Source organism: Erythranthe guttata, chromosome 10 (assembly GCF_056151865.1).
Source record: "Erythranthe guttata isolate IM_541 chromosome 10, IM_541, whole genome shotgun sequence".
Classification (NCBI taxonomy): domain Eukaryota; kingdom Viridiplantae; phylum Streptophyta; class Magnoliopsida; order Lamiales; family Phrymaceae; genus Erythranthe; species Erythranthe guttata.
This window is the reverse complement of record NC_142542.1, coordinates 4,109,511-4,125,637: the sequence shown is the minus strand read 5'-3', so window position 1 is coordinate 4,125,637 and position 16,127 is coordinate 4,109,511. Positions and strand designations below refer to the sequence as shown.

Genomic DNA, 16,127 nt, shown 5'->3' with positions numbered 1-16,127 from the left:
TTATATTTGGTGTATATATATATATATATATAGCTGTATATCTGCAAGTAGTATCACTTGACAGACAAAAGAAGAGGCACGATATGAAATTACATAGTGTCCACTAACTTTCTGAATTTTCTCAGCCACTTATATTTTATTTATAAAAAAAATGTCGGAAATTTTTTAAATATGCGGCTCTTGTTGCTGCTAATATATATATATATATATATATATATATATATATATATATATATATATATATATATATATATAGTTACACATATATATTAATTAATTCTATTTAATTTTTTTCTCATTCAAAAGATGATAATATATATCTCATCACTATTTTTGTAGTTGAGACAAATTGATAACGTTATAACTGGTTACTAAAAAATACAGGGACTAAAAAAGATTCGAACCCTTAATATAGGACTAAACAATCAATTGAGAAAGTGAGACTGCCATGCCACGTAAGAAATTACAATATCCAGAATAATATATAATTATCATTTTGTTTCTCAGGCAATTAGGAATTGGATATATCATATATATAATAAGCGCACTGTCGGAAAGAAACGATTTTTGGCCATGAGTTGTTGAACCCAGTTAGTTGCCTGAGACACAGAATTCAAAGTGGGAAACAACTCAAAACTCATAAAGATGAATCTCATCGATCAAACCTATTTAAATCCATTATTCCTTACAAATTTTGTTCTCACAAATATTATACATACATATATATATATATATATATATATATATATATATATATATATATATATATATATATATATATATATAAAAGATAATTTTGTCGTTGAGTGTAGTGGCCAACTTGCATGCCGAAAGAATTAGGGTTTTGAGAAAGATGACTATACATACATAGTGCTAATCGTAGTACGTTCTGTTGTTTGATATTTTCATGAATGAATAATGTCCTGGAATATATATATATATATATATATATATATATATATATATATATATATATATATATATATATATATATATATATATATATATATATCATGGTTTTATCAATTTCTGTGTGCCAAGTGAAACCGCCCGTGAACAAGTGTGCTATTTTTTATTATTTCTTTTTTTCTTGGCCAATGATATATTATATATGGAATTCCTAGTAAAGAGGAGGAGGCATGCATGCCCGATATAATATATATTTGATGCTACATCGGGTGAAATACATCAGATAATTCGTAATAATTCGTAATAGGATGAAGGTGGATTAAAAAAAATTGGAAGTTGGGAGCTACGTACATTCTCGATTTTTAATTGAATTATTTGCAAAAACATATTTTAATTAAGACAATACAATTTAAACTTTTCATAAAATCCAGACACATTTATTAGTTTTTTTTAATGCGTGTGCACTAGTACTCCGGAACGAAAACTAAAATGAAAAGGACTGGGGATCGGAACGTTAACTTTCTCGAGCTTGAAATTCGAGATTTCTAACGAGTTCGGGCTTGTTTTTTAGTGGTTCATCATAAGTTCACGAGCCGGCTTACAAGTTTTTTTTTTCTTTCTCAATGTAAATATAAATAGTATATAATATGATATTAATACAATAAAACATATGGAAACAAATTAAAAGTCATTGTTTATTTTGTAACTTTTTATTATATAATATAAATAATTTAAAATAATATAATTAATAAAGTAAAAATAGAATACAAATTAAAAAAAGTGTTTAAACAAAATGAGCTCCATCGAGATCGAGTTCCAAAAAAAAAAGAAAAAAATAAATCTAAATGAGCTCGAGCTCGCCAAAACAATCACGCTCGACTTGAACTTGGCTATGTTACACCCCAAATTCCTTGACACAATCCAGTTCATAAGAGTTGCCTAGTTAGTGGATGAAGAGAGAGCATAATTAAATAATTTAAGCTTAAATTCATTTGTCAACGTTTTCTAGATCAAACTTGTCGCACATGATTTATATGCCTACCGCAATTTATATAACTGTTGTGTAATTTGTAAACAAGAATCGTGCAACACTAACATTATAGACTCTGGTAGATATGTAATCAAATTAAAGCCCTCCAAATTAGATTAAATCACATTTAACCTGATCACCACATTATTAAAATTATATTCGTCCTATATATTGGCAAGTCCACAATCACAAGTTCTTCACAACTTTTCCACACTCTCTAGCTAGCTCTTCTTCCCCTCTTTAATAGCACTCTGCATTTGCATGAACGACATTGCCCGTAAAGAGACCTTCGTCTTCGTCGTCCATGGAAATAATTAATTCAACGAACAACAAAGTTGATCACAAATGTAGTTTTTCCAAAGCTATGCCGATAAAGTTGATTAAGTCCAAGGTTATGGGGACCGTGAAAAAGACGAAGAAAATCGGAGAAGATGACCCGAGAAGAATTGTGCACTCCGTTAAAGTTGGATTAGCTCTCACATTAGCTTCTTTGTTCTACTACTTGAGGCCTCTTTACGATGGTTTTGGACAAGCTGGAATGTGGGCTATCTTAACTGTTGTCGTTGTCTTCGAATTTACTGTTGGTACGTAATTATTTTTCTATATTCTTCTTTTCTTGGCTTATATATATATATATATATATATATATATATATATATATATATATATATATATATATATATATATATATATATATATATATATATATATATATATATATATATATATATTGTTTTGTTAAATAAAGTTTAACCCCTCTACCTTTTTTATTTTCCTTAAATATTTATTTATTAGGTGGAACACTATCAAAATGTATAAACAGAGGTGTTGCAACATTGTTGGCTGGTGCTTTAGGGCTTGGAGCCGAGTACCTGGCCGACCTCTGCGGCGACAAAGGAGAGCCGATTGTTCTTGGCCTTTTCGTCTTTCTTCTCGGTAAACCGATTTTTTTTTTTTTTTTTTTTAATATTGAATTATAAAAAATAAATAAATTAAACTTCTATTTGAAGTCATAAATATTAATATCCTACATAAGTCATTTGAAATATTTGTCTATATATAAATCCTTGTTTTAGATTCATATATACTTACACGTCAAAATGCAAAACCATGCAAGAACTAGATATATATATAATCATTTACATGCATGGGGAAATATTTATTAATGATGTGTTAAATATTTTGAATGCAGCTGCAGCATCGACTTTTACGCGATTCATCCCACACATAAAGACGAAGTACGATTACGGGGTGCTAATATTCATACTCACTTTCAGCCTGGTTGCCGTTTCGGGTTATCGGGTCACCCAGATTTTGCAGCTTGCCCATCAAAGGCTATCCACAATTCTCATGGGCGGGGCGATGTGCGTTATAATATCCATATTCGTTTGCCCGGTCTGGGCGGGCCAAGATTTGCACAATCTCGTTGCCGGAAATATTGGAAAACTTGCCACCTTCTTAGAAGGTACGTCTTATTAATGGATACATACGTGACAACTGATCGATGACGAACCATTATATTAGATTATAATTATTAGCCACAAATTAAATAATTCACTATTCCTTTTGTAGGGTTTGGAGGTGAATCTTTTACTTCTCAAGGGGATGATGGTGACAAGGACAAGCTATTTCTTCATGTCCACAAAAGTGTGCTCAACTCAAAAGCAACTGAGGAATCCTTGGTAAATAATAATTAATTGATTAATTAATTATATATATTTTAACTTAATTAATTGATCAATTATTAATATTATTGATTCTAATATTAATAATTGAATTTTCAATGTTTTCAGGCAAACCTGGCACAGTGGGAACCTTGTCATGGCCGCTTTATATTTCGTCATCCATGGAAACAATATCTTAAAATTGGAACATTTTCCAGGGAATGTGCCTGTCTAATCGAAACACTTATCGGATGCATAAACTCGAAACCTCAGGCAATTATTCGAATATATAAAATTACCATCTATTAAATTAATCTTAGAAAAAGAGTCACTAGTTTATTTAATTGAATATTACAACATACATTTTAATTGCGAGCTTGAACTAATTTTCTAATTTGCAGGAAGCTGCACCATCAGAAATCGAATTGCAAATCCAACCCGCATTCCGAAAATTGAGCACCGAATCGAGCAAGGCACTGAAAGAATTAGCCTCTGCAATAAAAAACATGACGTTTCCATCATCAGCTGTAATTGAAAACCACTTAAATAATTCCAAATCGGCAGCCGAAGATCTCAAAACCATGCTCGATAACTTTTCGTTATCGCCCAACGGAAAGCCAGACATCCAAGAAATCATGACGTTGCTTGTCATTGCATCCCTACTCACAGACATCATTAATTGCGTCGAAAAAATCTCAATTTCCGTAAATGAACTTTCCGAAAAGGCACGTTTTAGGAAAGAAAATTCAACTGACAATAAACAGCAACGACTGATTCATTGTGGTGTTGTGAACCCGGTCGATGATGATGAGCGTACGGTTGTTATAGAGATTAAGGAGACAACTTTGGGGGATTTAATACTTAAAGACAAGCATTAGCATCTAATAATATTGATTTATTAATTAATGTATGATTGAGACAATATCATGCATGCATGTATTTTCGTCGTACGTATATATTTTAGTCGACTGCGTGTATTTTCGATTAGGTCCTTCTTAAATGAATTTGTTCTTCGAAATAAAATGTGGCGTTCCTTTCTGTGCATTAATTTTTGGCTTGTCCTTCAATTTTGTATTTAGTGTATATATATTGGATAAAATACTATTTTGGATTGTATTTCATGAACATATATCCCACTTTTAACATTTTAGGGGTTTTGATATATTTCATTTAAAGTAAATTCAAATACTAGTTAATTAGGGTTTGAGTTATGTTTCCTCATGATGGCCGTTGAAAATGACAGGCATATACTTGAGAGAGAGAGAGAGAGAGAGAGAGAGAGAGAGAGAGAGAGAGAGAGAGAGAGAGAGAGAGAGAGAGAGAGAGAGAGAGAGAGAGAGAGAGAGAGAGAAACAATGTTGGTAAAGAGTGAAGACAAGCAGGATTCACTTAAGCAGCACACAGAACTGAGAACAGTCCAAAAGTGTACTGTAAAGCCTAAGAAACAAGTTTCATTTTCCACACGCGCGCCCACCATTGAATGGATAATCTTAATATGTTAAACCTTTTCTTCACTTTTAATTTATATCTTGATCAGACGCACAATATAATGGCCAATATATATATATGAAATCAGGTGGTACGGTTCTTCGAATCTGTTATATATTCTGGAAAAGCTATATATATAGCTAGTGCAAGCCTATTGAGATATTATTATTATTATTATTATTACAAATTCACAACCACAAATTAGGACAGCCTCTCATCTAGCTGGTATATGCACTCAACAAACACATCCCTAAAATAAGAAATTATTTTTAAAAATCCCTACTTCTGAGTTTCGGCCTTCGGGCACCATGCATGAAACTCATTTCGTTTTTGCACGAAATTATTTTTTTCTTTAATAGTTAACACCGTTAATTATAGGAGGAAATTTCATTCAAGTTTTTTTTGTAACAAATGGGGATTTGGTATATTTTGGACCACACGAAAGGGAATTATGCAGAATTAATTTATTCATAAAACTCGAATTATTTTCAAATTATTCATATTGTACACCCTGAATAAATTATAAATAATATATAATAGCTTTAAAGGGAAATGTGGTAAAAGCTGATCAACTCGGGTCGGTTGGATGTAGGGGTGTAAACGGGCCGAACTTGGTGTTTTGGCGAGTACGAGCTCGAGCCTGAGCCCATTTTGTTATTTTTTAATTTTTATTAATATTATAATTTTATTATTAGAAATTATAATAAAAAAATTACCTGTTATATATTTAATAAATTATTTAAATGAATTTATTACTTAATTTTACATTAACTATATTCAAAAAAAAAAAAATAATAATCGCGAGTCACACAATTCAGAATGAACTCGGACTCGACTCGTTAGAAAGCTCGTACTCGAAAAATTCGAGCTCGAGCTTTTTTCGAGCAGGCTCGCTGAACTCAACTCGTTTACATCCTTAGTTGGGTGGAACGGGTCGTCTAGCATGCAAGAGAAAACATGGTTGTAATTAGTTTTTGGTAGGTTCTTTGAAGTTGGTTTTAAGGACTAAACAATTTAATGGCCTATTTTAGACCTTTAATTGATAATTTTTGATGCCCAATTCTGATTGAGCCGGGATGCTTAAGAAAACATGTATTCATTCACACGTAATCACTCAATAAAATGTTTATTATCTTTTTTTTTTTTCATTCAATAAAAAAAGATTATATATAAAAGTAGTCAACAAGTTGTAGATATTTTTATCAACTCCTTATAAGTTTCTCTATTGTACTAAACTTTGGCATTTTAGAATTGGTCTCTCAATTGTAGGATACAATCATTAACCGCTTGTGCCTTATTAGGTGTTGAGTAGTATTTGTACATGAGCAACATTTCATTTTAATTAACCCTATCAGATAAATATGGAAATACTTGGAAGGATAATAAATACGTATTTAACTTAACAATACAATAAGTTTGTGACAAATAATATCTATAAAAATATGTTTATGGCCTCTACGACTCAGACCCGACCTTATTATTTAGATTAGGCGGCCGAAGATATTAATAACTGATCTGTAAACAAAAAAAATTAACGCCGAAGAGCAGCAGTTAATGGCTGCTAACTTGTTCGTAAATAAATTTCAGAAATAAAAAGTCAACGCCGAAGACCGGCTGCTGACAAACTCTGGTGTTCTATATAAATTGATTAAGTTGTCAAATTATAACTAAATTAGGGTTTAAATTATGAAATAGGAGTTGAAATTGAGTTTCAACGAAAAAGTTTTTCTTAATATCAAATAAATTTGAATGGATATTTGTAAGATAAAAAAAGTAGAATGTCCACTTTTTAATTAAATATCATTGTCCGGATGAATTTACTATTAGTAAGTATTAGCCTGCATCTTACGTTAAGTAATATGTCCGCGTATATATTTTATATTTCATATTTATTTTTTAGTTTTTATATTCACGATTTCAATTTTTTTCTTAAAGTGCAACGATATCGAAAAAGTGTTAATATAGGTGTGCCACTAGTTCATAGTAATATTCAATTCACTGGTCTTCCTTAAAGTTTATTTGCTTTACAATGCAAATCCAATCAGAATATTTAAATTGCATAATGTAAACAATTATGGTGTAATTTGCAAGCTGTTGGACATTTATAAATCGCCTAAAATAACTCCAATGATAGTTTTTCTAGCTAATTAATGCTTTGTTGATCGAGTCGAAACAAATATAATACATTAAAAATTAGAGATAATAATATATGTATTATATGTGTGCGCGTGTATATATATATATATATATATATATAAACTAAAACCGAAACCCGAAAAAATATTCTTATATTTAAGAATATTCTATATCCGCAGTTCTTGCTCACGAACATCAATCACAACGCAGTCTTTGCATTGATCAATATTGTCAAGGGGCTCAACGGTTGCCAGCTGTCGTTGTTTTTCACAATATGTAGGTGTGGATTTCAGGTTTTCGAAACGCGCCTTTGTAGAAAGTTGAGCAACAGAGACCGTAATCTCTTCGACAATTCTAACGATGTCACAAAGTGTTGAGGCAACAACGAATAGTTTCATGGTTTCCCGGAGGTCGTGTTTGGGTAGAGAGAATTCTTCGAGCTCGGTTATGAGGTCAACGCCTTCGGATTTTGACTTTTGTACATGGCTTTGGAGGGAAGGTGATGGAAATCTCTTTTCTTTAATTGTGGATGACACTTCTCTTAGGGCTTTGCCTGTTTCTTTGCTCATTGTTGTGCATGTTTTTCGTATTTTCCTGTGAATTTCTGATGCTACCTGCAATTGAAATTTTAGCTAATTAATAGACTTTTTTTTCTTTTTCTTTTCCCTTTTCAATTCAATGTATGATTAATTAGCTAGGCTATATTACAACTTTACAAGTACCCCTATGGATTAGGTAGACCCTAAAATTAAATCCACAAACCTAATTTAGATGCAGAATTGACAATTTTATTACCGGAATATTTTTAAACAATTGATAAATTCTTATATTAGATAAGTTGTTATGTTTTATTTTTTTAGATTCAATTTTAAAGAGTGTTTGAAAGACGAGCTTATAAGTTATTTTACTCACTATAAGATTTTAAATTAAAGTGTGGGGTAAATGTTTTACAAAAAAAAAATTTTAAATGTTCTCCAACAACTTATTTATTGAAGTTTTTTAAAAAAATTATTAAATACTTTTGAAAAGCTTATAAGTTTTTAAACATATTATAAAAGTTTTTTTTAACCCGTTTATAAGTTTAGACAAACACCCTTTTATATACACACACGGTGATTGAGGTCCGAGTCAACTAATATCGATTGGTTTGTTCACAAACACCGGTTTTCAAGGCCGCACTATAAGAAAAAGTTGCATTAGCGACACACCTATTGTGACAAATACAAAAGTTGTCACTTAATGCACACATTAAGTGACAATATCTTTTTTATTGTCACTAATAGCTCTTTTTATTGTCACTTAATCCTTATTTATTGTCACTATAGAACATTAGCGACACCTCATTAGTGACAAGCATAGTGACAACAGTTTTTGCCTAACTATGTAAAAAATAGGTGTTGTCACTCAATTTTTTTTTTGTAGTGCCGGGTCAGACTCGGTTTAGCTATATATATATATATATATATATATATATATATATATATATATATATATATATATATATATATATATATATATATATATATATATATATATATATATATATATATACCTGAGGTTTAGAGTGAATTATGCATTGTTCAAGTGTTTGAATATGATGGGCACATTCCCTCGCAAGATTCCCTATCTTCATATATTCCTTCCATGGTTGACATAACTTGAATCCTCCATGAGGAGGTTCCCACCATGCAAATTGTGCCTGAAAAATTATATATATATATATATATATATATATATATATATATATATATATATATATATATATATATATATATATATATATATAATATATATATATATATATATATATATATATATATATATATATAATATATATATATATATATATATATATATATATATATATATGTTTATAATTTGCACAAATATTTGTTTAATCATACTTAGTACTAATTAAGTTGTTTTTATAAATTATAATTACGTATTAATTACCAAGGAATCTTCAGTTGCCTCTGAATCAAGCACACTTTTATAGCCTGTGAGAAATGGCTTCTCATCTCCTGCATAACTGAAAAACTCGTCCCCAAAACCTGAAAATTAAATTAATAATTAATTGTTTTTATGTACATAGCAAATTAAAGAAAATTAATAATTAACTAAGGATAAAATTTCCAGCAATATATATGTGCACTACGTACGTACCATCTAAGAAGTCGGCAAGCTTTTCGATATTTTCAGCGACGAGATTGTGCAAATCCCGACCCGCCCAAACGGGGCAAACGAATATGGATATTAAGATGCATGCCGCCCCGCCCATGAGAACTGTGGCCAGCCTTTGATGGGACATTTGCAAAATGTGGTTGACTCGATAACCTGAAACCGCCACCAGACAGAAAGTGACTATGAATATTTGCGCTCCGTAATCGTATTTCCTCTTTACGATCGGGAGAAATCGTGTATACGTTGCTGCGCCCGCTGCACCATTTTATGTTATGTAAGTATATATATAATTATTGTTACATATAACACGATTAATAAAACCCGTAATCTGGAATGAAATTGTATATTATAATCTACGTATCACGAAAACGGAAACGGCGATACAGGAAAACGAAAAAACGGATTGGGGAAACTGCATGTTCCAAAAATGGGTATACGGAAACTTGGGGCAAACATGTAAATATTAAAAGTATAGGGATATATTTGTAAATATTCTATGTAAACATATATGATGAGTTATTATTTTTATATATATATATTTTTATACAAAAATATTCAAAATAAATTTTACTATCAACTATCAATTTGCAGTTGATCATTAATCATGTAAATAATTTGGAAAACAACAAAAAATATTTAGAAATTTGCTATTCAAACATGTTTCTAACTTTTTAGAAATTGCAAAATGGCTCATAAGGTGTTCGGCACGTGTCTTCAAGTTACCGACACATAACAATTCTGAAACGCAGAAACGTTAACAAGTTGAAATTTCCGTGCTACATAGGCCGTAATGAACACCCCATGTATTTACTTTAATTGTTAAGAAATTCTCCATGTTATAAACATTAGCAAACAACCCCTACAATTTTTTTCTTTTTAGCAAATTGCCCCTAAGAAGTAAGAACTCACCATTCAGGAGTTGTATGCAAAATTAATATTTGTCATACGTAGTCTTCTTAGTAATTTATCAATTGAATGCTGAGGTACTCGAATGCAGTAAACTCAAATTAAGTTATACATAAGTTTGTTTAGGATGAAAATATTATGTATAATATTAATCTACCTATAATGAAGACGAGAAAGCCACGAATAACCGGCTCTCCTCTCTCTCCACCGGCGGCGGCTAACGACTTTGCTCCAATTCCTATAGCAGCACCGAGCACCGTCGCGCCACCTCTGTTCAAGCTTTTTGATAGGGTCCCACCTTACAAAATTAAGTAAATAAAATTAATAAAAAAATAAAACATATTTATTACTATCGATCGTATATGTATAATACACCTCTATGCATATTTGAATAATTAAGAAGGAAAGGTTAATTAATTACTTATGGACGGGAATTATACCAACGGTGAATTCGAAAACGACGACGACTGTTAAGATGGCGCAAATTGCTGATTCTCCAAAGCCATCGTAAATCGGTCTAAAGTAGTAGAACAAAGATACTAATGTGAGTGTTAATCCTACTTTCATTGCGTGTATAACTCTTCTCGGATCATCGGTTCCGAGTTTCTTGGTCGTTTTTGCGGCATTTACCATCTTGCCCTTAACCCAATCCCATTTACGGGCAACGGTTCCTAGGTTTTTCTCTTGAGTAGGCGAATTCATCTCCAATAATGTTGGAGATATTATATTGTGGAAGGGCAACCTTGGGAATAATTAATATTGTTTCTATTTTTGTATATATGGTATGTATTCTAGTTTTGATGGGGGAGCTACAATTTATATGGGATTGATATGGAAACTGTGCATGATAATAGCTAGGTGAATAATTCTTAGTGTACTGGTGGTTTAATGCTATTATTTAGTGTTATTGTTTCCCAAATTTGCACATTCAAAATGCTAAATGAAACGTTTCTCTTCATTTTTGACATTTTTTCAATCAAATACGGATATTTTTTCGATCGGAAATTGGTTCTCACTTCTCACTCCTCACGATCAAATAACTCGATTGAATTTCTTTTATTTTTTTTTTTGCCAATTTCCTTTTTTGTACGTTATGAAAATAATTTTTACTTTCGAAAAGTGCGACCCATCCAATTTTTATTCGATGTATGCATTTTTAGCAGTCGATGGAATTATTGCCGTCGTTTAAGGGCACATTATATTTGAATATTTATTAACATGAACAGCAATTGACGTTGCAAAGGAACAATCTCAACACCCTATTGCTAGAGTAAGAGTACAAAGACTTAAAATTAGCAAGCTCTTTTTCAATTGCTACCATCCGTAGTAATAACTGAATTTGCCAACTTTTTATTTAGTACGTAGAATTTCGATAATTTAATTTTTAATTAACTAATAACATCGTTTAAATAATATTTATATCGGTTTGGATTCGGAATTAATAACATATGGTAAATTAACAATTCGTTAATTTTATAAAATAAAACAATTTAATCAGTGACGTGGTGAAAGCTAGCTTTTGGTTTAATTTTATTACAGCTCAACGAAAAATATATCATTGTTGTTTAAGATTTTTCTTTTTTCCAAGGAGATGCTTTATATATGGGGATAACTATTTCAAATACTAACTTTTGCTTACTTGAATACCAAAAAAATAAAAAATAAATAATTAATTGTAAATTACTTTAATGCCCTTAATGAAAATTAAAACCAAAAAAATATTACAAATACTATTTTTCTTTCTTAAATACCAAATAATCAAAAACCTAAAAAAAACATTTCCCCTCCTCAATCACAAACCCCTCACCTCCTCCACCTCCTTCTTCTCCCTCCCCAAAAACCCTCCTAAAAAACCTCAAAACAAGAGAAATCAAAACCTTACACAACTTGCAAAATGGCGTCAAATGACAATAGAATGGTAGTTTACGAGCAAGGAGAACACATTCAAGTATGTATTCATGTATTTTTTGAGCTAAAACATCGATTTTGATTTTTTTTTTTTTTTTTAAACTCGCCATGTATTTTCGACACATACAGGTCGAAAATACCCTTATTTTTCGACATGTATGTGTCGAAAACATAACAATTCATATTTTATTAAGTTTCGACACCTAAGTGTCGAATTTTGATACAATTTTCGACACCTAAGTGTCGAAAATATAAAAAAAAATAAATAAAAAAAAAAAATAAAAAAAAAATTACACATATCTAATTTGACAGGTAGCTGTCGAAAATTGGTTGAATATTCGACAGCTAGCTGTCGAAAACTCATCCCAATTTTGACAGCTATCTGTCGAATTATCAAAAATCCCATTTCAAGCTTTCACATTTTTCGACAACTATATGTCGATTTTTGATGACTTTTCGACATCAAGCTGTCGAAAATTCATCAAAAATCGACATATACAGGTCGAAAATTGTGAACGAAGAACCAACCCACGAATCTCAAATCAATGCTCAAATCGACTGAAATTAGATGCACCCATTACTAATTAACGATCATTTCTACCTTAAAACAATCAAATCCTAATTACCCATATCAAACAATCAAATCCTAAGTAAATATTAAAGAAAAAAAATTCGAAAAAAATTATTACTTGGATGAATGAAACCGGAACGAAGAAGCGGCGGCAGGTTGATAACAATGGACGAAGAAGCGGCGGCGGCGGCGTCGGCGGCGGCGGCGGCGGCGGCGAGGGTTGGAGAGGGTTGGAGGTTTTTTTTTTACAACAAAGGGATTTTTTTCTTTTTTTTTTTATTTGGTTTTTGATTAGGTAATTTCTAATAAAATTTGATATAATTGATTTTTTGTATAAAAGGGTGTTTTTGTAATTTTCTTTTTATTTTGGTATTAAAGTAAGAAAAAACTGATAAATATGTACTCAATTTTGGTTTTAAACTTGGTAGTATTCAAGTAAGCAAAAGTTAGTATTTGAAATAGTTGCCCCCTTTATATATAGTTGAAATATTTTTTTCAACTTCCCCAAAATTTTCGCAATGTACATAAGAATTTATGTTTCAACTTCATTTAATTGGTTTAATTACTACGAAAATTTCAACGACTACTTGAGGGGACCGAAACACCAACTTTGTTCCGCGACCGTTCATATTTTCTTCAGATGACACTATCGATTTTTACTTTTTGTACTTTTCGAGTTAAATTCATGCCAATCGACCTTTAAAATGTGCCAATTAGCTCAATCACATTGACAATTTTTTTTATTTTTTTTTTATTTGAGAGAAATAAATAGCATAGACAATTTTAAGTATGTAGATCGATCTGTATATGTTGGTATGTACCGTAGACGAATTAACGCTAGACATCTACTCGATATATACATAATTCAGCATGTGTAGTATAAATTTGATCCAATTATATTAGAGATTGTTTACATACATTCAAGATCTTGTCTTAAAATTCTAAGCCCAAAATCAAAGAGCATTTTACATACAATTTTTTATTAATTTGGTGCTGATTAATCAGAAAATGTGCTGTAAAAAGATATATATAGTTTGATGATCAGGTGACGGTAGTTAATCGCACCCAAATGAAGCTGTCTGTGCGGATCACGTGCTGCAATATATATTTGTATCTAGCTGATCGATTTATCGATTTTTAATTATATAATTAGTACCTTGAATTGTACGTGCAAATAAAATTATTATAACTGGTTATATATATGTCTTATATAATTGATCATGTTGAATGACCATCTCAACCAAAAGCTTAAGCTTCTAGTGAAATGTATCATTTAGTATTAATATCTCCAATACGCCCCCTCAAGTGCAGGCGAATTACATTTGAAGCCTTGCACTTGAAATATTTTTAAATGGGTGGCTGTGGGATTCGAACTCATGACCTTTCATTTGGCCTGGCTCTGATACCATGTTGAATGACCATCTCAACCAAAAGCTTAAGCTTCTAGTGAAATGTATCATTTAGTATTAATATCTCCAATAGATCACATGTATGAGTATATATGATCTGACGCCATCACTTAATTAAATTATAATTCATGTCTTAATTTGCTGACGTCAAAGCCATATGTATATCGGCCTCTAATCAATCTGTCTAATATGAATTGGAAAATTCTGCATCTTCTTAGTTCTACAACTCTCTCTCTCTCTCTCTCTCTCTCTCTCTCTCTCTCTCTCTCTCTCTCTCTCTCTCTCTCTCTCTCTCTCTCTCTCTCTCTCTCTCTCTCTCTCTCTCTCTCTCTCTCTCTCTCTCTCTCTCTCTCTCTCTCTCTCTCTCTCTCTCTCTCTCTCTCTCTCTCTCTCTCTCTCTCTCTCTCTCTCTCTCTCTCTCTCTCTCTCTCTCTCTCTCTCTCTCTCTCTCTTTATTTACGTACCTAATAAAATTTTAATTTGGAGTACATACACCTGAGGGAGATTTCACGTGACAACTTTTTCCATAATCACATGTTAATCATACTTATCCATCGATTGTTAAAAGCATATTCTATATATTTAATACCCATAATAATAGGTACTGTAGTTAAAATTTAAATTGCCAAAAATAAAAAGTTTTTCAATTATTATGTAAAACTTAAATTGAATCGGAAATCGAATTCTCCCACGTGATTCATTTTTTCTTAACTCTTGCCCCCATTGAAATGAGGGTTAGCCTCTGCATTTCAAATCTATAGTAACAAATTCGTTGAGCTTTGTTCGACTCATTTGAATTTGATCAGCAATTTCAAATCCCCTATACAACCTTCGTTTTTAGTTACTTTTTGAACAATTATATAGTGGATTTCAAATCCCTGCCATTTTGAGTCGTTTCAAAACCTAATTTTAAACCCATTCATTTTATCCTTCGATCCAAACACAGCCTAAAGGATTTTACCCAAGATGCACTAAAGAGAAAATAAAATACTGGGATTGGATGAGGATTAATATTCTTTTTCTCCCACTTGCACCAGATCCTCAAGTGGGAAACAACACTATATATATATTTTGCAAATAGTTTCTTGTTTCCAGTATATGTTTTTCAGTGTCTAGCCCTGGCAAAACAAATATCTGAATAAATGTATCTATATATAGATATATAGATATATAGATAGCACTATAGCACAAACAGATTCCAAGAACCACTTATGTTCATATAGTGGGCAGCGTGCATATATCCATCTCAATATATATCTACATTAATATTTAGGTTTAACTACATTTATATAGTTACTAATATTTATCCATTCATTTGTTCTATCAAGTTTTTCTGGCTTAAAACTGTTTATTATTACAAAAATAATTGTTACAAACATTAAAAAAAAAAAAAAAAAAAAAAAGAACCAAGATATTAAGTACTAGATATGAGCTCATACTCAAAATAGCAGTGGTGAGTTTGGTGAGCTCGGTGACGGAGCCATCACAGGTCCAGAGGGGCCATAGCCCCTCAACATTTCTTAAATCTCTATTATTTTATATAAGAATTAAAAAAAATCATGTTTAAAAGCATTATTGGCCCTCTCATAATTTTTTGGTAAATATCACTTTCTCCCCTTGTACTTTGGTTCGATATCACTTTACCCCTTTCTACTACTTTCGATTGCATCGATTTGTCCCCTATACTTGAAAAATTGTCTCAATGTGGCCCTCGCTGTCAGTTTTCGGACCTTTAACCTTAACACCGTTTGATCTAATTAATCTGAAAATTACAAAAAAACCACCCCTCCTAGTTTAAATAATTATTAAAAACATTAAAAACAAAATTGTGGCTGGCGTTGTGGACTATATTTTCTCGTTGTTTTGGATTTTTTATTATTTTATTTTTTATTTTTCAATAATTATTTAAACTAGAAGATGTCGCG

The 16,127-nt window shown here is 31.2% G+C and overlaps 2 protein-coding genes across 2 annotated transcripts; one reads left to right on the top strand and one right to left on the bottom strand.

Annotated features, from left to right (window-relative positions):
• Window positions 1–2,144: 2,144 nt before the first annotated feature.
• On the top strand, window positions 2,145–4,614 carry LOC105949885 (aluminum-activated malate transporter 8). Its single transcript, XM_012973190.2, has 6 exons — window positions 2,145–2,523; window positions 2,735–2,875; window positions 3,132–3,404; window positions 3,512–3,621; window positions 3,733–3,876; window positions 4,005–4,614. Exons 1-6 carry the CDS (start codon window positions 2,244–2,246, stop codon window positions 4,479–4,481), a joined length of 1,425 nt encoding a protein of 474 aa, XP_012828644.2. The 5' UTR covers window positions 2,145–2,243; the 3' UTR covers window positions 4,482–4,614.
• A 2,703-nt stretch (window positions 4,615–7,317) lies between these two features.
• On the bottom strand, window positions 7,318–11,094 carry LOC105949884 (aluminum-activated malate transporter 8). Its single transcript, XM_088824103.1, has 6 exons — window positions 10,755–11,094; window positions 10,472–10,612; window positions 9,391–9,663; window positions 9,181–9,278; window positions 8,780–8,926; window positions 7,318–7,841 (listed from the first exon to the last, which is right to left on the bottom strand). Exons 1-6 carry the CDS (start codon window positions 11,014–11,016, stop codon window positions 7,395–7,397), a joined length of 1,368 nt encoding a protein of 455 aa, XP_088680229.1. The 5' UTR covers window positions 11,017–11,094; the 3' UTR covers window positions 7,318–7,394.
• Window positions 11,095–16,127: the final 5,033 nt, after the last annotated feature.